Source organism: Schistocerca cancellata, chromosome 1 (assembly GCF_023864275.1).
Source record: "Schistocerca cancellata isolate TAMUIC-IGC-003103 chromosome 1, iqSchCanc2.1, whole genome shotgun sequence".
Classification (NCBI taxonomy): domain Eukaryota; kingdom Metazoa; phylum Arthropoda; class Insecta; order Orthoptera; family Acrididae; genus Schistocerca; species Schistocerca cancellata.
The window spans coordinates 511153738-511177437 of NC_064626.1; the positions used below are offsets into that span (position 1 = coordinate 511153738).

The 23700-nt window shown below is 38.2% G+C and overlaps 1 protein-coding gene across 3 annotated transcripts in view; it reads right to left on the bottom strand.

Moving 5' to 3' along the window:
* Positions 1-23700, bottom strand: part of LOC126178231 (uncharacterized) — a 401103-nt gene that overhangs the window by 130841 nt on the left and 246562 nt on the right. For 2 of the 3 annotated variants that reach the window (XM_049924516.1, XM_049924515.1), the window contains 7 exons: positions 21637-21767; positions 21160-21281; positions 16982-17208; positions 10113-10269; positions 1094-2710; positions 637-928; positions 251-382 (listed from right to left, as the gene is read on the bottom strand). In XM_049924516.1, the coding sequence (XP_049780473.1) occupies positions 251-382; positions 637-928; positions 1094-2710; positions 10113-10269; positions 16982-17208; positions 21160-21281; positions 21637-21767 (2678 nt within the window). The remainder of the gene's footprint in view (positions 1-250; positions 383-636; positions 929-1093; positions 2711-10112; positions 10270-16981; positions 17209-21159; positions 21282-21636; positions 21768-23700) is intronic. The other variant, XM_049924517.1, reaches the window with a different exon arrangement.

A 23700-nucleotide genomic window follows, 5' to 3' on the forward strand; every position in this document is an offset into this window, starting at 1 on the left:
CTCCACCAACTGGCTTAAACTCCCACTAGTCACCATATCTGAGCGTCCCCTTTCCCACACCTCTCAAGAGTGAAAATTTAAAAGCTAGAGCAATATTCTTATATCCAAGTGAGTGTATGTGCATCACCAAACATTCGTCCGCATGTGGTCTGTTGCAGGTCTTTATGTATTACTTAAAAATGTACCCTTTAATGCTTTAAATGGAATGAGTCTCAAAACACAGATGTCCAAAATCAATTAAAATTACAACCTCTGAGAAGTATACACTCGCTGCTGTGTGGGGGGTACAGGTGGCCGCACTGCATTTCCTTCCTCCACATGAATAGGAATGATGTGTTCTCGTGGCTTGCTGACTCTTCCTTCAGGCTCCAGGGAAACTGATCTATACGTATAAAAAGAAAGAAATAAGGTGCAACTTATAGTCTTTTTCCATAATAAAGAACATCCTCAGAATAAGCATTTGAGTATCAACACACGTCTTCAGCAAGTTATCGCTCGGCAAATGTATTACAAAACTCCACTGCAACATTTATTTTTTGAAGTCAAAATGAACCTTGGTGCTCTTTATCTGCTAACTAATTAGAATACTACAGGAATAAAATTATTTCATACAGTAACATAAATGTATCTACGAACCTAGGTGGCTGTTTAGGTGCAGCAACAGAAACTGGGAATGCTGCTTCAGATCTCTGAGAAGTCAGCTCTGCTGGCTCAATCATATGAGATACCTCAGTATGAAAACCAGCAGGTGCAATACTGGGTGAATTCAGTCGAATCTCTGCTTTTGAGGTTTTTCTCCTTGGTAATGTTGCTGACTTCAGTGTTATTTCTACTTTAGAGGATTTCTTTCTATTTGCAGCATCAGTGTTCATCCCAGAAGCATAATCGTTACTATCAGGTTCTTTGTCTGTTCTTCTCTCTGGAACTTCTGAAATCACAGGTTCACTTGAAATTGTCACATTATTGTCATTCTGATTGCCTTTCAGCTCATTAACACTATTAAAATTAAATTTGTTTTCTACTGGGGAAGCAACTTGTACTACTGCAAATCTAAAATCATTAGGTGCTACCTGAATTCTCACTAATTTCTTACCAGTCTGAAGATCTACAGGAGACAGGGGAGGAGACTTCGGAGAAAGTGGGGTTGTAATGTTCATTGTTTTTGTCTTTGTTTTAAGCTCCTGTGGAACAGGTACAGGAGGCTTTGTGGCTGTCCCTTTCTTCATGTTATCTGCTCCAGCTTCTTTACGATGCCCTTCAGTAATTGCATTGCTGATTATTTCAACAGCATCTTTCAGCTTTTTTATTCGGGCTTCTTCTTGTTTGTTGGGCTTCTCAGATGTTTTCAAAGGAGGAATGAATTTCAGTGAGTCTTCTTTTTGTAATACTGCTGGAGATTCGTTTACACATGGCACCGGCTGATCATTCAGCTCCAAATCGGACAGTTTCTTGCTTGTTTCATTTATAACAGCATTTGTCTCATTTTGTACTGCAACAATTTCTTCTTCACCATTCATTGCTTTTGTTATTGGAAGTGCATCTTTGTTGTTCAAAAATGCATTATTCTCTTCTACTCTTGATTCATAATTTTCTATGTCAGAAATTTCAGTTTTTGAATCTTCAGTCTTCTTAGAAGATGAAGATTTTGCTAAGCTTGGTAGAGAAACAGCAGATGATGATTTCTTTTCAAATGCTCTTTTTGCATCACTAACTTTCACGCCAGGTATGAACACTTTCTTTGCTTTTTCAGGTGTAGGAGATTTTGGTTCAGCACCTGCTAACATATTAAATTTTTCAGCTGTCTCAAATATTTTTGAGCGTCTCCGTTCCATTGGTTTTGAAGGAGGTGAAGCTGTATCCTCAGGCGTGTTTGCACCAGATGATTTCTCTGATCCTGAGCCCAACTTCCCTAAACTAAGTTCACCTTTACTTCTTCTTGTTTTGGTACCAATCTTCTTTGGAATATCAACGGGAGGACTCACAGCAGCTGATGTACCATTTATACTAACACCATTCACATCTAACTCTCCAACAGAACTTGCTGTTTCACTAACTTCAGCATTTATATGATCACCTATCAGACTGTTCTGCATGGCAGCTTCCAAAGTAACAGAGCTGTCATTTTTCACATTATCACATATGGTAGGAACTTTTGTATTGTCCAACACAGAAACACTTTCCGAGTTTACATGGTCCATCACCTGTGGCCCCGAATCCTCAGCTACACCTTTACTCTCACTCACTACTTTCTTTTTCCGCTTCACTTTAATTTTTGCACTTTCCCCTTCATCATCAGGCATTTGTACATTGTCCTGTGGCTTTGCAGAACATTCATTTTCTGGTGAAAGGGGTTCACTTTCTTCCAACTCTTTAACCAAATCTGTGGCTGTCCTGTTCTTTGGTGTACTACTGGCCATAGTCTCCAGACCTTCATCCATTTGAACACTACTGCCAGCAATTGTGTCTACACTAGATGTGGCCGTCTTCACTGACCCAACAATAGTTTCAACAGATCCCTGAAGGGAACGATCAACATCCACCACTCCAGAGTCCACTTCCATTGCCTCCTCAGTAGATACTGAATCAGATTTCTGCTTACTCCTACTACTTGATCGACCTCTGTGTCGTTCTGAGCTTCGTTCACGAGTTGAGCGTCTACTTCTTTCTTTCCTTTTAGATGCACCCCGATTTGCTTCTTCTGTGGAGATACCTGCAATTGAAGAAGTATAAATGTTAAACATAAAATATCAAATACAACCAGTGTTGTAAAGAAAAGGGGGTTATGCAATAAAAACTGTAGTCATTAATGGACATGTTACCAAGCACCTAATTAAATTTCTACAAATCTTAAATTAGCAGACTAAATGACGAAAATGTTACAATAAAATTTTACTAAAAAGAGTTTGCTGGCATATAGTAAAAATGTCTTCACAGCTGGGTATATTGTTAACCAATGAAAACATTTATTCAAACTGGCCCTACAGTACAACTTTTAGAGATGGGATATGCAGATATATTATCTTATGACCTGATCTTATTATTGATACTATGTGCACTACAGCAGAGCCTAACCTGAAACAATCATTTATTTTATTTCTAAACCAACATAAATTTAAGGATATGAAAATGTGAGAAAGCCCAATATTGATTTGAAGCCACCTGAGAGTTAAAATAATTTAAGGGCCAAAGGTTTGGGCAATAATTATTGCAGCTTAATGAATAACCCATTAAATTATGGGCATGCAGCCAAGCTAATTCCAGCTCTTCTATTGATATTTCAACCACATATCTTTTGGCCATCCTTGGAGTGAGCCAAAAGAGTTGCTCACACTGGGGGTCGCCAGAAATATAAGGGGCGTTCAAAAAGAAATGAGCTGGAGGCATAAGTACAGAAACCAGTACCTATATGTTACAAGAACTGACTCTGGCTATTGATACACTTGTCCCACTGTGACACGAGGCGGTGAACGGCTATCTCATAAAATTCCTGGGGCTGCGATTTTAACCAGTTCTGCACATACAGCTGGATGCTGTCATCCACACGAGTGCAGGAAAGGCTATGCTGACGCTCTTCTTTGACTAAGACAGACCCCTTCTGATTCACTCCCTGCAGCATGGGACAACAGTGAATGCCCATAATTACTCGCAAACCTTGACCACCCTTTGCCAAGTGATCGAATCAAAACGACCAGGCAATCTCACCCATGGGCTCATTGTGCTCCACAACAATGCAAAGCCTTATACAGCTAACACAGTCGCGGCACTTCTGCAGTAATTCAAATGAGAGGTTCTCGGCCAACCTCTATACAGTCCATACCTCTCCCCTGTGATTACGCCATTTTTGGTCCCCTTAAAAAGGCTCTGAGGGGCAAACGATTCATCACGGACGATGACGTACAGCTGTACATGCAGAACTAGTTAACATTGCAGACCTGGGAATTTTATGAGACAGCCATTCACTGCCTTGTGTCACAGTGGGACAAGTGTCTCAACAGCCAGGGTCAGTACTTCTAACATAATGGTACTGGTTTCTGTAATTATGCCTCCAGCTCGTTTCTTTTTGAACACCCCTTACACACTGTTGAAATGTCAGTAGAAGAGTGGGAAACTGCACAGCTGCATGCCTGAAATTTAGTAGATGCATATATTGGCCAACAGTTGGTTGTCGCCTATCCTGTAACAAATCAGCCATACAGCAATAATAAACAGAAGCACTGACAACCAAATTTTTCCTCTCATATCAATGACACTGTTGTTATCCATTTTTATATTTAAATTTCTAGATTTTAACTTTTAACACTTTTACTGCTTGTTGCATAAACATGAATTGAATTGAGAGCCCCCCCCCCCCCCTCAACCCCTACCTTGCTCTCCCCTCCTCCCTACATACTAATGTGTTGGTATCTGAAGACTTCATAAATAATGTTAGCCCTTTTCATATAATTGAACACTGTCCTCTCAGTTCAACTCCTTGAAACAACAACATTTACTACAGTTAAAACCACAATCTTTTTGGCAAACTGTCTCAGGATGAATCTGGTGCAATAACATCAGCTCCTTTTTAACTCTGCTTACATCATGTCTTGCACTTCTAGAGTAATATATTCTTAACTTGTACGTTTTAATCCATGCAAGCCAACTGAACTGCAGATTTTCCCTTGTATTAGTTGTTACGAAGGAATAGCTTCGCACATGTTTTTACAGCTGTCAGTACTGTCTATTTAATGTTACAACCAAACAAGGTTTAACAAGAGCTCAATGCAGATTAAATACGTTGCAGAAATGTCTTTCAGTAATCCATGGGGAATTCTACCTTTCAAAAATGAAAAAATAATGAATTACTGCAAAACACAAAACTGTTTCATAGGAAAACAAAGCCAGATATATATGGTATAAAATAAGAAGAATGGGACAATGCAGTACCAGTTAATTCATTTACATGATACACAAAGTCTCTAGTATGAAAAGTCACTGAAGGCATATTTTTAAATATGGATATAAAAACCACTCGAGTCAAAACAATGATGGTCAAAAACATTTTTATTTCGTAGTTATATATTAATGGTTTAGAATTAAAGTTCTATCGTTTTGTGAAATCTTATTTATAAAGAACCAATCTTTTTTGTTAATTTAAGTTTTGACTTGGGCATTTTTGTTCAATTTCATACAATTTTACTTTTCTTTTATAAAACTGCACTCTTTTTTAAATTCCAAAATCTTCTGAAAAAAGCTTTTAAATAAAAATAAAATGGCACTGTAGTTACTTTTCCTCACAGCAATAAAATAGTATTTCAACGTAAACTGGATAACAACATATCAAGAACAACATCAGAAAACTGAGGAGAATACAAAATAGAATTTCACTGACTAAAAGTTTGTAGTTCAATTAAATCTTTAACACAATAAAAAGAACATGATCTGTATGTAATCAAGTATGTTAACAGAATCATTATCATGATAGACACTGTTCATACATACTGAGTAATACTGTTGTTTTAAAACTTCAATTTGCACTCATTTACATTACAATATCAGACACTTCACGTGCAATATCAGGCATTTCATGTGAACTACTGACGCAGACTTCAGACACTGTGTTGAAACTTTCATTACCAGTGCAAGCAGTTTCACTAGCTAATACCGTTGCTCATAAAACTGCAATGGCTGAAGAGTTTTTCATGGTGGGCAAGACAGTTTCTGCATGAGACTTACTATGTCTTTGGTTTTAGATATAGGAAGAGTAATTTCTTTAATCACTATGTGAGGTGTCAACTGCACCAGTAATTTTCCTCTTATACACAAACTTTGGTATTATTATTATTATTATTATTATTATTATTATTATTATTATAAAGTACCTCTCCTTTTATATGGCCACTATTTTGTGCCTTCCCTGTTTCCTTCAAAATAATTCTTTTTGTCTTCCCTAATGGAAAATGCCACCGAGAAGAAGGCTTCATTACATCAGCAGCTTCTGATTTCCCAACATTCTTCCACCTGATCTGCAGTTTTCATCTACAAATGTTTCCATTATGTAGCAAAAGGTATGAAAGTCAATTTTCAATTCACCACTCAGGACAACATATACCTTACACTACACAATAATGCTGAAATACAGGTACACAGGAAATAGGATTGCTTTCACATAAATTACAGTAAGAAGCCCATGAATACCGAAATTACTGCCAAAGATTGGTGTAGTCAGTATCCGAATGAAATATTATGACTTCAAAGAATACACAATGTAAGAAACGATTTTGCCTACTGATATGGACATATTGTAGTGCAATCTAACAAAACAAGATTCCAGACAAAAAAGATGCAACATAGAGATTGTTACTCGTTTCTTGACACATCCGGTGATAAATTCACTGCCTCCAAGACTTGGCCCTCTCTGCTGCACAAGTAAGAATTCAGTGCTCTGTTACACAATGACATGGCCGATTTTGAAGATATTCTTGATTCACCTGGTAGTTAGATACCTATACCTTAAATTTATAACTTTAACATATTTTTGTAAATTTTATGGTTTCACCAGTTCTGATAGTAGATGGCTCATGCTTTAAGACTCAAATAAACAAATAAAGAGCACAATCACCACTACCCAATACACAGAAATATGGAGGAATAACACGATTGAAAACCACAAAAACACCAAATAGAGTCTTACTAGCTGCAGAATTACATAACAATGCAGTATGAAGGAGAACTTGTCAACTAAATGACCTACTCAAGGTTCTACAAAACAGACTTGGAGACAAGACTGAAAAGGTAATCTGATGAGGGCAGATATTATAGTGTGAGGAAGATCATGCTGTGTGCAATCTTTTATCTCAAACTTAACGATATTACCAAGAAATCTTGATGCAATTGAGAGTGAGAAATTGAATCACATTTAGAAAAGTCTGAACATGAAATTGATTTTTGAATGTTTGTAGACTGGCTGAAGATGCATTACAATAAAGGTAAATGTTGAAATGCTTTAAGAGGTTGATTTTGCGATAATTTTGGATACCATATAAAAGGATAGAAATACCAACATAAAATCAAATGTATACCAGGAAAGCCAACATTACACAGAAATTTGTCTAGCTATGAGAGAGTGGATAACATCAACAGAGTTATCAGCAGTAGCACTAAAGGAAGATTGCACAGCAGTCATGCAGAAACATTGAATGAATCCAACCAAATGGCATGTGTCTGCTACACATAAAATAAGTAAAGGGGGAGACAAAATTATGAGGAAGAGATTTTGACCCAGGGAAGAGTGAGAAGAATATAGATCCAAGCATAGAAGAAGTAACAAAATATTGCCACATTTAACGGAAGTGTTGTGCTTTTATGGGCACACTAAAAGAATATCATCTCACAGAATGACAAAATGAATTTGAAGCACAGGGAGAACACCACTAATTGGATCAAGGAAATCAAGAAGGGTGTTTCGGGGAGGGGGGGTTCACACTGGATGTATTACATACATCACAAAGAATTTTCAAAATTTCACTCCAGATAAGCACAGTGAAGTGCTGAGAAGAACAACCACCTCAGATAATAATAGCATATTTAGTACTTTGTAAGCCCCCAATGGAGGAACATCTGACCTAAAACCAACTCATGTTGTGTAGTAGAGTGTACTTCTGGTGCCACTTTCCTCTCCCATCTTTTTTTTTATTTGCGAAGAACAATTCCCAGTGAAACTCCAAATAACCTCAAATTTTCCTTAAGTAAGTTTCAATATTGTGAGAAGGAAAGTTGCTACTCACCATGCAGTGGATGCTGAGTCATAGATGGGTACTGTCAAGTTGGGGGTGCCCCAGGGATCAGTGTTGGGGCCACTCCTGTTCCTTATTTATATAAATGATATGCCCTCTAGTATTATGGGTAACTCTAAAATATTTCTGTTTCTTGGTAGTAAAGGATGTTGTGTGCAACACTGATTCGGTTTCAAGTAGTACAGTACATGACCTCAGTTCATGGCTTGTAGAAAATAAACTAACATTAAATCACAGTAAGACTCAGTTTTTTACAGTTTCTAACACACAATTCAACAAAACCTGACCTTTTAATCTCACAAAACGGGCATAAGATTAGTAAAACTGAACAGTTCAGATTCCTAGGTGTTCAGATAGATAGTAAGCTGTCGTGGAAAGCCCACGTTCAGGATCTTGTTCAAAGACTTAATACTGCCATTTTCACTATTCGAACGGTATCGAAAGTGAGTGATACTTCGACACGTAAATTAGTCTACTTTGCTTATTTTCATTCACTTATGTCATATGGTATTATGTTTTGGGGTAACTCTTCCCATTCTAGAAGGATATTTTTGGCTCAGAAATGGGCGGTTCGGGCAATAAGTGGTGTGAGTTCACGAGCCTCTTGTCGACTTCTGTTCACGAGTCTGGGTATTTTGACATTGGCCTCTCAATATATATATTCCTTATTGTCGTTTCTTGTTACCAATATTAGTTTATTTCCAACAATAACCAGCTTTCACTCGGTTAATACTTGGCAGAAATCAAACCTAGATTTGGATCGGACTTCCTTAACTCTTGTGCAAAAAGGTGTGCAGTATATTGCTGCATCCATTTTCAATAAGCTGACACTCGAATTCAAAAATCTTAGCAGTAATCCACGCACTTTCAAATCGAAACTGAAGAGTTTCCTCATGGGTCACTCCTTCTATTCTGTCGAGGAGTTCCTTGAAAAATTAAGCTGATTCTCATTGTAATGCTGATAGTGTTTGCTTAAACTTATGGACTGATTTTCTTTCAGGTTCATGAACATTTATTTTTATCTGTTATTACTTTTATGTTGTAAGTTCATGTACTGACACGTTCCATGACCTTGGAGATTTTCTCCTCAATTTGGTCCTACGGAACTTGACATGTAAATAAATAAATAAATAAAAAGACTGTTCCATTCCTGGATTTTTGTCTTAAGTAAGTTTGTTAGAGATCACTAGCTAGCACAAAAGTGCTGAGCCTTCGTGGCCACCTTTGTATCGGCTGTTGGCTTCTGTCTCAAGATCTTCAGCAGACGTTTAATGATTTTCTTGATGATTCACCAGTGTCGGTGAAGACTCGCTCTCCATCACTGGTGGTGGACTGGATTCAAGTCCATGAGCAGAGATTATAAGTACCTGTCATACCGAACATCTGAGGACTTTTTCCTGCTCAATGCTGCTGCCCCCCGCCACCTGCTATAGTGATTGAGGTTGTTGTGACAGGTGGAGAAATCAGCCATAGTGGAGTACCCAGTGTATGAGAATGATTACATTATATATTTCACTAACAGAGAGGTTCTTGCTGTGGAGAACACCTACCATTCCACTCGTTAGGAAAGCCATAGAAATTCACAAACATGAAAATACAAAAATAGTTCAACAACAAAGAAAATAGCCTCGCAGTAAATAACTCCTGGATTCCAATGCTGCAGATAATGACCATTGCGATTAGTAAATGGGGAACCACAGTGGTAATAACCTGGAGAAAAGCCTTCGGGTATACATAATGGGCTTGATTCCTCCCTGCCAGCAGCAACAGAGGGTGCCCTTTGACATTACCAGCCACTCACAATGGCAAAAGTCAGAAAAATCATTTAATGATGGCTGAAGCAATAAATCTCAAGTAGCCTTCAATGGTATTGGTACTTTTCATCTCTGTGCCTATCGTCACACTGTATTCTGCCAAACAATGCGTTTTCAGCAAAAGCTTGATCAGGAATCCCCTAGGCTCTCACTAAGCAATTTCTCTGCAGTATCCTCCTTTCTTCCAACAGTGTTACTGCAGTATGGTATGAAGGAGAGTTTCTGTGGAATTCCGAAAGTAGCTGAGGGATAGTGGCAGAATTGGAGTTGTGAGGGTGGGTCATAAGTCACACCTGGATAACTCAGTTGCTAAGATCACTGCCCGCAAAAGGTGAGGTTGTAGGTATAAGTCCCAGTCCAATAGAAGTTGTAATTGCCAGGAAGTTTCAGTATACCGCACACACTGCTGCTACTGAGTGAAAGACTAATTCTGGAAATACTGTTCATCATGGAGTTGATGTGCTTTCCCTCCCTATAATCTGCTATTTACAGCTACTTTACAGACAGACTGAACACAGTCTCTCACCTCCTTCAAGTTTCCTCTTTGCTGTATCCTTGCCTGCAACATCTTCCAAAATAACATCTGATGGACGATGGTCAAGTTCCATGAGGCTGCCTACAGAATGACAGCGGGCTGGTACTGATGTTAAGACATCATTTCCCATACCAGTAGCACCTCCATCCTACAAAAAGGGGCACACATTTCATAAGATGAGTTTGTCAATGAACAATAAGAGTGTTACCTTCATTCCTCTTAACTAAACTGCCCTTATCAGTACACAAAAATTATTGTGTGTTAATGTACCATAAATGGTGCTCTCAAACCATGCAATATGGACCTATGCTGAATGGAAGTCATTTTTATGTTGTTTTCATCAATAGATGTGGTTTATGTACAGCAAACATGGTTAAGGTTTTGGTTTAGGAACCAGTATATTGCCTGCAGAATGCATATGCATAATTTTTAATAACACCAAATGCTGTACAAGCTACTTATGGAAGTTAGTTTTATGACCTAAGTAGGAATCAACATTCTGCTTGTTTGACAATCTACATCTTTGACATGTGTTAGTTGGCTGACTGAGAACATCAAGACAAATACATTGCATCACTGCTCACCAGAGATTCTGTTCTTTATCACCAACACTGTTCAGAGTAAATGTCAAGGTTGGCAGCCCATTGGAAGTAATGATCTTAGGTGGTTGTAATTGTTTTACTTTCAAAAATGTAAACAACGCTTTTGTATGAAATAAAAAAAAACATGGAAAATGGTGTGTCTAAAAGTATATCTATTTCATCTGGTGAAAAACTACTAACTGTCCTGCTTTCAAACAATTCAGAGATTTAACAGAGGCTACGTGAGCCACATAAGCATCACCAAAAATAAATTTTGTCCAAATTACATACTGAGTGAACATAAAAAAGTTACGAAAAATGAAACTCTACTCTGTTAACTTTCTTTATTTGAACTGAAAGTCAGTTTAGAGAAACTTTATATATAAGGCAGGAAACAAATTTAAATGTGACTAGTTTGAAATAAAATGTATAACAATGTGTCTGTGGAAGATTAATATTACAGCATTGAGCGTATGTTCATTGTTACAGGTTGACACATCAAAATTGATAATCACATGATTCACAACCAGAAAATTTATATCCTTTTAAAAAATTGACCAGTAGGCATGCAACACTCAAAACGTCTTGCTTTAAACTGTTTCCATCCTACCATTCAATGGATGTGTCACAGTGACAGTACAAATGTAAGTTTAAACTTATTGAATCTACGTTAATATTACTGTAACTGTTACTCTCCAGGGACACATTCTCTGGTTATTTCATGCTTCGAAGTGCACCATGTTTAGCTTACTCCCTGCCAATCCATTTTCCAAGATGACTCTGTCCCTGTTTGCACTGCTAGTCTGTTAAGTTAGACAAATGTACAGACAAACCCATTAACTTGGATTTTATCATTATATAGTGTCTGTACTCAGTTTTGTACTGGAAAAATCTGGCCCACCCCCCTCTTCATCACTGACTGAAATACATTTCAAACTGTCCAAAATTCCTCTGTAACAAAGTCATTAGTCAAATACCACCATTCCACACAAATGACAGCAGTGCAACAGTTTAAAAGTGATTACCCCCTGTATTAATATTGTGCATCTGGTTATTAACATTGTTTTGGTATCTATATACTGTATTAATTGGGTATAATACCTACAAAAGTAATCAAAGAACAGTTTAATGCAACAAGAAAAAAAACAGTCCAATGATAATATGGCTACTGATGTTAAATGGGTCCCTTTTTTATGTTTATGAAACGTGTGAGCACAACTGTGCCACTGTACTTTTCTTGAAGTGTGCCAAGAGGTTTAGTCCACACAATATATGTTATGGGTAGGGACATAAAATTTCTTATTAATGATAAAGCAAAAAGTAAAATTAAATCATCTTTTCAGTAACATAGCTCAAAACTGGCAGCTTTAATTAAATGTGAAATTTGGCATTTTACCACTCTCATGTTAAGACACAAATCTGAAGGTAGCAGTTTACTGGTACTGATAACTAATAGTTACTAATGCTGAAACTGGATTTTGATTTTTTTTTCTTAACTCTGAGGATTATGCATAATCTTAAAATAATAGTTGTTAGCTCACACAAGGAATTTAGGGCTCTAGATGTGATGTCCAATGAACTAAGGTCCAGTAATAGTATTGGTCACTGATGTGAATCTTCCAAAAAATTTGCACATCTTATTGTACAAAAAACAGCACATTTCTGACTGATTTTTAAGGTGGTGCATCAAATTAAACTAGATATTTTCATAATATTAATATGAAGAACACCAGAAAAAGCACTTCTTTTTTGTAAACACATAAATCAAGATGACATATGGTACCTTCCAAACCTGACCTAATCCCCACAGTACGAAATATATTGTAACCACAAACTTCATTCATAAAATAGTAAAACAGATATTGAATAAACATTCTCAGTGTCCAGTGTTACCACAAGAGACTTGTTTGCATGACATCAAAGTCATGTGTTGTGATTGGCTGAAGGAAGGAAACAAAGTGGAAATGAGGGTGGTTTCCAAAATAGGCAAAAAATAACACCGGAACTGGCTGTAAAATAAAACTATTTTTCTCTGTCGCTAGTTACAGGGAAGAAATTCTTGAAGCTGTATGTAAGGTCACATCACAGGGCCTGACACTTTGCCCTGCAGGGTACCAAAATACTTTACTGTTCTCTGGACATATACATATGGAGCATCCCTGTGGGGGACACCCCCCCCCCCCCCCCCCCACACACACACACTGAAACTCCACATCATACTATGTTCATGGCCCACAAAAATCTAACTCTGTTAAAGGACAAAGAAGATAGAGATTGTCAATGTGGGATTTTCTCTGATGAAGCAACATTTCACAATAGTGGTACAGCAGTATAGTCTGCATATGGAGACTCCAGAACCCTCAGGAAAGACTGAGCATGAATGAGGTTTAAACTGAATGTGTTTTGTGCCATTTATTATGAGAAGGCATACAGCCCATTCTGTAAAGAACAACTTTAAATATTGCAGATGTAGCTTTCTGCATAACTTCTGGTGGTCTATAACCATTCCATATTCCAACAGAATGGAACCCAACGACAATGGTACAACAAAATACAGCAATTTCTCAATGGCACACTGCCTCAACCCCTACATAGGGTACATCGGATCCTGAGACACAGCCCTGCTTTCCTGCCAATTGTTCCCTTATGCTCCCCCTGAAACTCTGTACAACCTCTGGTTCTTTCAGTTTAACCAGGTCCCATCTCCTTAAATTCCCACCTTTTTGCAGTTTCTTCAGTTTTAATCTACAGATCATAACCAATAGATTGTGGTCAGAGTCCACATCTGCCCCTGGAAATGTCTTACAATTTAAAACCTGGTTCCTAAATCTCTGTCTTACCATTATATAATCTATCTGCTACCTTTTAGTATCTCCAGGATTCTTCCTTGTATACAGCCTTCTTTTATGATTCTTGAACCAAGTGTTAGCTATGATTAAGTTGTGCTCTGTGCAAAATTCTACCAGGTGGCTTCCTCTTTCATTTCTTAGCCCCAATCCATATTCACCTACTACGTTTCCTTCTCTCCCTTTTCCTACTACCGAATTCCAGTCACCCATGACTATTAAATTTTTGTCACCCTTCACTATCTGAATAATTTCTTTTATTTCATCATACATTTCTTCAATTTCTTCGTCATCTGCAGAGCTAGTTGGCATATAAACTTGTACTACTGTAGTAGGTGTGGGCTTCGTATCTATCTTGGCCACTATAATGCGTTCACTATGTTGTTTGTAGTAGCTTACCCGCATTCCTATTTTCCTATTCATTATTAAACCTACTCCTGCATTACCCCTATTTGATATTGTGTTTATAACCCTGTATTCACCTGACCAGAAGTCTTGTTCCTCCTGCCACCGAACTTCACTAATGCCCACTATATCTAACTTTAACCTATCCATTTCCCTTTTTAAATTTTCTAACCTACCTGCCCAATTAAGGGATCTGACATTCCACGCTCCGATCTGTAGAACGCCAGTTTTATTTCTCCTGATAACGACATCCTCTTGAGTAGTCCCCGCCCGGAGATCCGAATGGGGGACTATTTTACCTCCGGAATATTTTACCCAAGAGGATGCCACCATCATTTAATCATACAGTAAAGCTGCATGCCCACGGAGAAAATTACGGCAGTAGTTTCTCCTTGCTTTCAGCCGTTCGCAGTACCAGCACAGCAAGGCCGTTTTGGTTATTGTTACAAGGCCAGATCAGTCAATCATCCAGACTGTTGCCCTTGCAACTACTGAAAAGGCTGCTGCCCCTCTTTAGGAACCACACGTTTGTCTGGCCTCTCAACAGATACCCCTCCGTTGTGGTTGCACCTACGGTACGGCTATCTGTATCGCTGAGGCACGCAAGCCTCCCCACCAACGGCAAGGTCCATGGTTCATGGGGGGAGGATAAATGAGCTATGAAACAGAATAACAGCAACAGTTATTCCTGTCAACAAAGAAATCTTACACAAAGAATTTAGTCAATGTCTGGATACCAAACGAGGTGGCACAGTGGTTAACACACTGGACTCGCATTCGGAAGATCGACGACTCAGACCTGCATCCAGCCACCCAAATTTAGGTTTTCCGTGCTTCCCCTAAACACCTCAGGCAAATGCCAGGACAGTTCCTTCAAAAAGGCACAGCCAATTTCCTTCCCCATACTTGACACAATCCATCTCTAATGACCTCAACATCGACAGGATATTGAAACTCAATCTTCCTTCTTAATATCGTCTAGATATTCTCTGTGTGGCTGGTGGTAATTACTCAGAGCATTTTGATAATATAGCAAACTACTCAGGGTTTTGTGGATATTTAGTAATGTGCTACTGTTAAACAGGTCATTTGTTTTGAAATACCCTGGACTGTGGGGCTAAGACATCTCTAGCCCTGCTTGCTAGAAGTGGGGACGGGGACAAAGGGGAAGAGACATGAAAAAATAATTGAAAAGAGCCTATATTATTGTTTAATTCACAGATTACAATGTTGCTACATTATCTGGTTACAGTTCTGACGACATTTCTCCTCCGGGACTGGGGGGGAGGGAGGATTGAAAATAACTGACATTAAGCCAGATACCCACATGCAGTTAAAATGACACCACAAAAAGTGGCATGATGGCTCAAACTGCAATGGTGCCATGAGGGGCTGTGTCAAAATGTCAAAGCAAAATTTCTTGTAGCAATGTTTTCAATATGCCGTCCACTGAAATTATGTTGGCAGGCATGACTTTCACAATGTGGGATATAGCAGTAAAGCTGCACTGAGAACTAAATAAGAAGAAAAGAAAAAAATGTTCGAGTCCAAAAGTGGATGAAATCTCAAAATAACAGGGATGTATCAAATACACCAAAGAATATGACAATTCATTGTATCAAATTATGAGATATCACAATTTATGCAAGTTACTAACAACAGAGCTTCACAGATTCATTCTGTCATTAAGTGCCAGTAAAACATAACTTTGCCTTTAAGATATTCATGTCCAAATGCCACAGATTTACCTGTACCTGTACCCTACACAAAGTTCTATTGGAACTCAAATTTTTATGCATTTAAAACCAGATTATGCTGTCATTACCAGAATCTTAATAAAATACCTGTAGTGGATGACATGCTCTCATCTTTTTTCCATATTATCAATGTAGTGATATCTTGGGAAAACTAAGCATCTGTTATTAATTAACCAATTATACTTTGTTACTTACAAAATAATTTGCGTAAAAAGAATACTTACAGTATATACAGATCAGATGATATGCACCTTATATACATTCAGTGCATAGATCTGTTCCTGAGTGCCCATAAGGGGAATGATAAAATTCTTCATCAAGTTTGTAAATACTACTGTATGGCAATAGGGAATATCATCCACCTGTTAACGCACTATCATATATTTTGTCATCATGATTCCTTAGATGTTTTTCAACATGAAGAGCTTACATCTTCTTGTGATGGATGCACATATAGTAATAACAAATTAAATGCAATTAGGAATACTCTTTCAACAGATTTGTTGAATTAAATATGTACTCAGCTTAACAAAAATTATCTCACTTGTGCTTTAATGATCTTCTTTTACATGTAAAAGAAAGAGGTGACACAAGTTTAAAATATATTCTGTTTTGTGTATAACTGTACAAAACAGATCTTAGTTGGAAGTCTCATTTTTTGTTGTTATTTGGACTACTGTCCTTTTGCTCAAATAAAAGAAAATTTTTGGTATTGTTACACTGATTGGTGACAGTTTCAATGGTCAAACAGGTGTGTTAGGGTTGGGAACAGGGCCAATATGCTAAGCAAAACGGTGGAATGCATGGGGCAATTTTAATCAAACTCAGAAACACATCACTTACTACCTGGAAAAACATCAGGGGTAAGATGCATCCAGCACCCCTTTAAAAACATGGAAATAAACTAAGTTTTTGCTTTTACAACATGGAAAGATTTTATTCCTATCTAAGACTGAGACAAATAAGTAAATGGGCAATGATGGGTAATCAAAAGTAAAACAAATGAAACCACATTGCTCAACTCCCCTATTACTTTAAATTCCATTAAAATTTCAGAAATTAAGTACTACTGTAATAAACCTAAGTTATATTGTTTCCTAAAATTGCAGTACATTACCTTTTGTGGCCTGTGCCATTGCCTGCTTGATTACAACACATAACCACATATGTAGAAATAATGAACACAATACAATAAACATGTTGTTTTCAAACCATGAAGCAAAATTTACAAATAAATCTATTTCTCAGTATGCTATAAAGTAAAGTATTACCTGTTCAGCTCCCACTAACAACTTGTCACTGCCAACATTTGGTGCAGGTGGTGCTAGTGACAGCAAGAGATCCAGACGAACAGGTGTTTGGTTCGCCAGTTCTTCTGCTATTTCTAAACAAGACTCTCCATATCCCTCATTCACCCACCAATGGGAACATATCTTCTCAATGTCAGCTCTCCGACCAGGTGTTACAGTCAGCATTTCTCGAATTAAAGGTGATGCAGCTGCACAATTAGTAATAATGAGTATAGGGAAATACTGTAAACAGGATAAGAAGTATATATGTAATATGTTACAAGTACTCACTGCAAACAAATGTATTGTTACTGTTGGTGATTTTTAACTCCTGTTGTTGCACATGAAAGTGAGTATTCTCACTTTCATGTATACTGTTCCCTTAAACTAAACTTTTACAGGTACAAGATGTATCATAAAGGAGCAGTACAGTGGGTCTTAAAGGCAAAAGATTTAGAGCACAATGTGTGATTTAAGGAATAACTGATGTACATGGTATCCAAGCTGTAAACACATTTCTTTCTTTCAGTTCTTAGGTGGAGACTCACATGGCACAAGAAGTAAACAGAGTATGCTGAACACTGCAAAACAAAGCGGGACAGAGAGAAGTAATGCTGTGGGTAGTAAGTTAACTATTTCATTTGGCATCCCAGAAAATCTCAGTAATGCTCCATACACTGAAAATAGCACCAATTTTAGTGGTATGGCAAGAATAGTGTGATTTAAGTAGAAAGTGCAAAAGTATTTCAGATGAAGATCAATGATACAGGAGATTTGTTATCACAGTCTACTGAGGCTAGTGATGCTGAATGAAAGTTTTCGCAATCTTGCTTACAGTTGTGCTTAAGTGTAATGTGTATAACTGGCTACACTCGAGTGAAGTACACATAGTCTATAATAAAGATGAATGAATGGCTATTATCAGATGGCTGTAAAGGCAAATATTGTGCACATGGTACCAGTAAAATTCAAGACTTATGTGAAAATGGCATTTAAAAGGTACCTTTCCGATTTCATAATACAGGACTGTTTCTATATGATGTCGAGTAGTCATTTTTCAGTTTGAGAGAGTGAAGATAGAGACCTGAAGAAGTGATTATGGTACATATTACATTCTTAAGTTACACAAATTAGATGGTTATGTTTCAACAAAAGCATTTTTATAGCCATCAGCCATACATGGTCAACTTTACTCTTTACTAGCTTTGGTTTTTACAAGCATCATCACTGGAAGAAAAGCAGTACATCACATGGATCACAAATGTGCACCCACATACACAAGACTCATCAACATACCAAATACAAAGTCTCACAGGCAGGTTGTGTAAAGACTACCAACAGTTAACAGGTCGATTAATCCTACCTTCCCAACTTCACAGAACTTCTTTTATAGTTTTTCCTCCGTTCACTTCCTAGCAACCAAACATATCTGCAGTTCCAAAACTCTGAAGCAGAGTAAGGCCCTTCCCCTTTTCATTTTGCTGTTTTCTTACATTATCTTTTATGTGATTAATTTTGCCAACCCCGTCTTTGGAGTCTTTTCAAAGCAAACAAACTGTGCCAGGTCGGCCAATGACCTGTTAACTGTCCATTAGTCTCGGTACGTGATCTGCCTGAATGATTCATGGCATTTGCTAAATTATGCGGATTTTACATACTACTGAGAGACATCATCGCATTTGGTATGATGATGAGTCTTGTATGAGTAGTACACATTTCTCATCAATCTGATGCACTGTTTTTCTTCTAGTGATGATAATGATTGTAAAAACTGGAACCAGTAATGAATGAAGTTGAATTGTACAGCTGATGATGATAAAATTATTTTCTTCAAATATTTAACAGCTGTACCAACACAAAGTAAAAGGGATATGTTTGAATTACAATGCACCAGTGAAACTTATCAAATGTGTAAATATTAGAAGCTAGAGACTGAGAGAGGAAGGCAAAATATTGTATGCAAATGATGGCACCTTTGAAAATAGACAGGCTAGATACAAACAGCATTTATGTCATGAGCACACAGAGGATTAACAATGTCAATTCTTTTTCTTTTGCGTACCAAAAATATCAGTAATGACAAGAGTAATACAACTCCGAGAAAAGTACCAAGTTATCCAAATGTTGCATCATCCAGTTTTGACACGACAAAGCTAACCTAGTCTTCATACCTAGATGTCTTTTTCATTTAGATATCTGACCTTAGATCTGATTATATGTTGTTAAATCTAATCTATTGTGCAAAGAAGTACAAGTATGTGATATACAGCACAGGTATGTATATGTTTTTCCACCAGTGTACAACACTAACTGTAAATTTTGAGATTTATCACCTTTCCCTACCTTCCATTAAGAGTCATTATTTCTTCCTAGCGCTAACAGTTCCCCCACATACAATGAATCTATCAGCACACTCTTCCTTGCAAATGTATGTGCAGATACAAAGCTTTGAAGCAGAGTAAGGTGCCGTCCTGTCTTGTTTTGCTATCTTGTTACATATGCTACTTCATCTTTTATGGGATTAACTACACACACACACACACACACACACACACACACACACACACACACACACATGGTACACGACGGCCGGGAACACTTTCAATTATTTACTGCACAAGAACCAAACACTGTACAGATATGATACATATGTCATTTTGAAGAGCAAGCCAGAAAGCTTTTTTTTTTCTACATCTACATCTACATCTACATTTATACTCCGCAAGCCACCCAACGGTGTGTGGCGGAGGGCACTTTACGTGCCACTGTCATTATCTCCCTTTCCTGTTCCAGTCGCGTATGGTTCGCGGGAAGAACGACTGTCTGAAAGCCTCTGTGCGCGCTCTAATCTCTCTAATTTTACATTCGTGATCTCCTCGGGAGGTATAAGTAGGGGGAAGCAATATATTCGATACCTCATCCAGAAACGCACCCTCTCGAAACCTGGTGAGCAAGCTACACCGCGATGCAGAGCGCCTCTCTTGCAGAGTCTGCACTTGAGTTTGTTAAACATCTCCGTAACGCTATCACGGTTACCAAATAACCCTGTGACGAAACGCGCCGCTCTTCTTTGGATCTTCTCTATCTCCTCCGTCAACCCGATCTGGTACGGATCCCACACTGATGAGCAATACTCAAGTATAGGTCGAACGAGTGTTTTGTAAGCCACCTCCTTTGTTGATGGACTACATTTTCTAACGACTCTCCCAATGAATCTCAACCTGGTACCCGCCTTACCAACAATTAATTTTATATGATCATTCCACTTCAAATCGTTCCGCACGCATACTCCCAGATATTTTACAGAAGTAACTGCTACCAGTGTTTGTTCCGCTATCATATAATCATACAATAAAGGATCCTTCTTTCTATGTATTCGCAATACATTACATTTGTCTATGTTAAGGGTCAGTTGCCACTCCCTGCACCAAGTGCCTATCCGCTGCAGATCTTCCTGCATTTCGCTACAATTTTCTAATGCTGCAACTTCTCTGTATACTACAGCATCATCCGCAAAAAGCCGCATGGAACTTCCGACACTTTTTTCCAGGTATACCACTACAGCGTAGTTTGTGGGTACCTGAAAACGGAGCTGCCACATCGATGGATCGGCTGTGCTACAGAAGGGGACAGCTGTTTCATGAAGTGCCCTCCCTGAGCACCAGATCTCACTCTGTGTAACTTTTTTCCATGGGGACACATGGAAGATCTGGCGTATGTACTGCCTCTACCATGTGATGTAGCAGAGCTCCAAGAGAGAACACGGGAAGTGACTGCCACAGTCGACGATGTCATGCTGCGACGGGTAAGGCAAAAATTTGATTACTGTACTGACATCTGCTGGGTCACTCATGGTTCGCATACTGAATGTTTGTAAAAAAAACTTATAGAGTTTCTCTTCAAAATGCAATACATATGACATCTGTACAATGTTTAGATCTTGTGCAATAAATAATTGAAAGTGTTCCCGGACTCTGTGTGTGTGTGTGTGTGTGTGTGTGTGTGTGTGTGTGTGTGTGTGTGTGTGTGTGTTATAGTTATTATGATAGTCTATCAGTGTGTTTTCCGCCACAAAATTATTTCAATTACAGCTACACATATGTACTTGAGTAGTCAAGGAAATGAAAAAGTGAAAAATGATCTGTCCTTGTCTTACTTACGTGATGGCTTCTTTGGTTCAAAGTAGTCTCCTTGGGAGATTTGTCTCACAAGACGTTTGAAATTGGAGCCATCAAAAGGCATTGCTCCATAAACCAATGTGTATAGTAGAACACCAAGTGACCTTTAACACAAAAATTAGGAATTTCCATTTGTATATAATTTTCTGGAAATAATTAATAATGACAAATTGTTAGCAGAAGTATGTTTATGTGTATAACTGCAGATACAAAGTAGTCAGAATGTGTCCAAAATTTTAATGGTAATGTCACTGTAAGTAAATACACCATTTTAAGGTTAGAGGTAGTATCTGGCAGTTAAACTTATACATTCAAACAATTATGGAAACAAAAAGAGTTTTGCCTAAACAGAGTGAAATTTATCCAAAGATACAGTAATTATAAAACTATATGCTGCTACTTTATTATTATTATTATTATTATTATTATTATTATTATTATTATTATTATTTCTCTCACCAGCAGTCCACTTCAGGGCCATGGTAAGGAGTTCCCTTAACAATCTCAGGTGAAGCATACAGAGGACTGCCACAAAAGGTATTCAACAACCTTTGCTCATCAAAGACGTTCGACAAACCAAAATCTGCAATCTGTGCAGGAATATAAAACCAACTGGTAAATATAACCATGAAGTATAATGTATGAAATTCATAAACATGACCATTTCTAATCAAACTATGTAATACAATTGCACAAAGACTAAAATATTAATTAATATCTGTAGGGAATTTGAGCAATGAGGAGATGAACCATTTGCTGTTGTTTTAGGTCTCACTTTCAACTTTTACATACTACTTACAACATGATTATCTGGAACATCCATAATGGATAAGCTTAATATGTTGCTACCACTTCAGGTAATTAGAATAATATGTGTATTTTGGAAGTGTAAACAAAGAAAATCCTTGACAAAAGACTTAACAAAAACCTGACTCCAAACTAAATCAGAAAAAACCTGACTCCAAACTAAATCAGAAAAAAAAGTAACAAAAAAAGCGCATCGGCTAAGATAGCAAAACCACAAAATGAAATTATTTGGTTAAAAACTGAAATCAAATCTCTTTACCAGAAGAAAGACTACCTCAATTTACAGTTGTACAATATGCACCTAGAACCTAGCCATAATCTTATTGTTCATGTATTCATGAACCACCCCCCCCCCCCCCCCCTGCCAAGACGCAATGAACCATAGATCTTGCTACTGCTGGGGAGATCTGCGCGCCTCAGCGATACAGATAGCCATACCATAGGTGCAACCACAACGAAGGGTTATCTGTTGACAGGCCATATAAACGTTTGGTTCCTGAAGAGGGGTAGCTGCCTTTTTGGTAGTTACAGGGGCAACAACATGGATGATTGACTGATCTAGCCTTGTAACATCAACCAAAACTGCATTGCTGTGCTGGTACTGCGAATGGTTGAAATCAAGGGGAAACTATGGCAGTAATTTTTCCCAAAGGCATGCAGCTCTATTGTATGGTTAAATGATGATAGCATCCTCCTGGGTAAAATATTCCGGGGGTAAAATAGTCCTCCATTTGGATCTCCGGGCGGGATTACTCAGGAGGATGTCGTTATTATGGGAAACAAAACTGGTATTCTACAGATCAGAGCATGGATGTCAGATGCCTTAACCAAGCAGGAAGGTTAAAAAATTTAAAAAGGGATAGGTTAAAGTTAGATATAGTGGGAATTAGTGAAGTTAAGTGGCAGGAGGAACAGAAATTCTGGTCAAGCGAATACAGGTTATAAACACAAAGTCAAATACGATAATGCAGGAGTAGGTTTAATAATAAATAAGCTACTATTAACAGCAAAGTGTGAGCATTATTGTAGCCAAGATAGACACAAAGCTCACACCCACCACAGTAGTACAAGCTTATATGCCAACTACACCCATGCTCATAAATTAAGGATAATGCTGATACAAGGTGAAACAACGCTCTGGTGGATGGTTTGCGGGTTTAAATCACCTAGGGGTATGACCATATGGTGCATTTGACCTGCAGTCATCGCACGGTGGCACTGGCAGCAGTCCACATACACAGAGGTGTGTTGGTGCATATCAAGAGTACAGTGCAGCAAGTAAGTTTGCAGACATTTTTAGACATGCTAATGGTGACTGTGTGTTGAAAATGGCTCAAAGAACACATATTGATGACATTATGAGGGGTAGAATACTAGGGCGACTAGAGGCTGGTCAAACACAGCAGGTCGTAGCATGGGTCCTCCGTGTGCCACAAAGTGTGATCTCAAGATTATGGCAATGATTCCAGCAGACAGGAAACATGTCCAGGCGCTACAGTACGGGATGTCCACAGTGTAGAACACCACAAGAAGACTGGTATCTCACCATCAGTGTCCACAGACGGCCACGGAGTACCGCAGGTAGCCTTCCTCGGGACCTTACTGCAGCCACTGGAACAGTTGTCTCCAGACACACAGTCTACAGGCGACTGAACAGACATGGTTTATTCGCCTGGAGACCTGCAAGGTGCATTCCACTTACCCCTGGTCACAGGA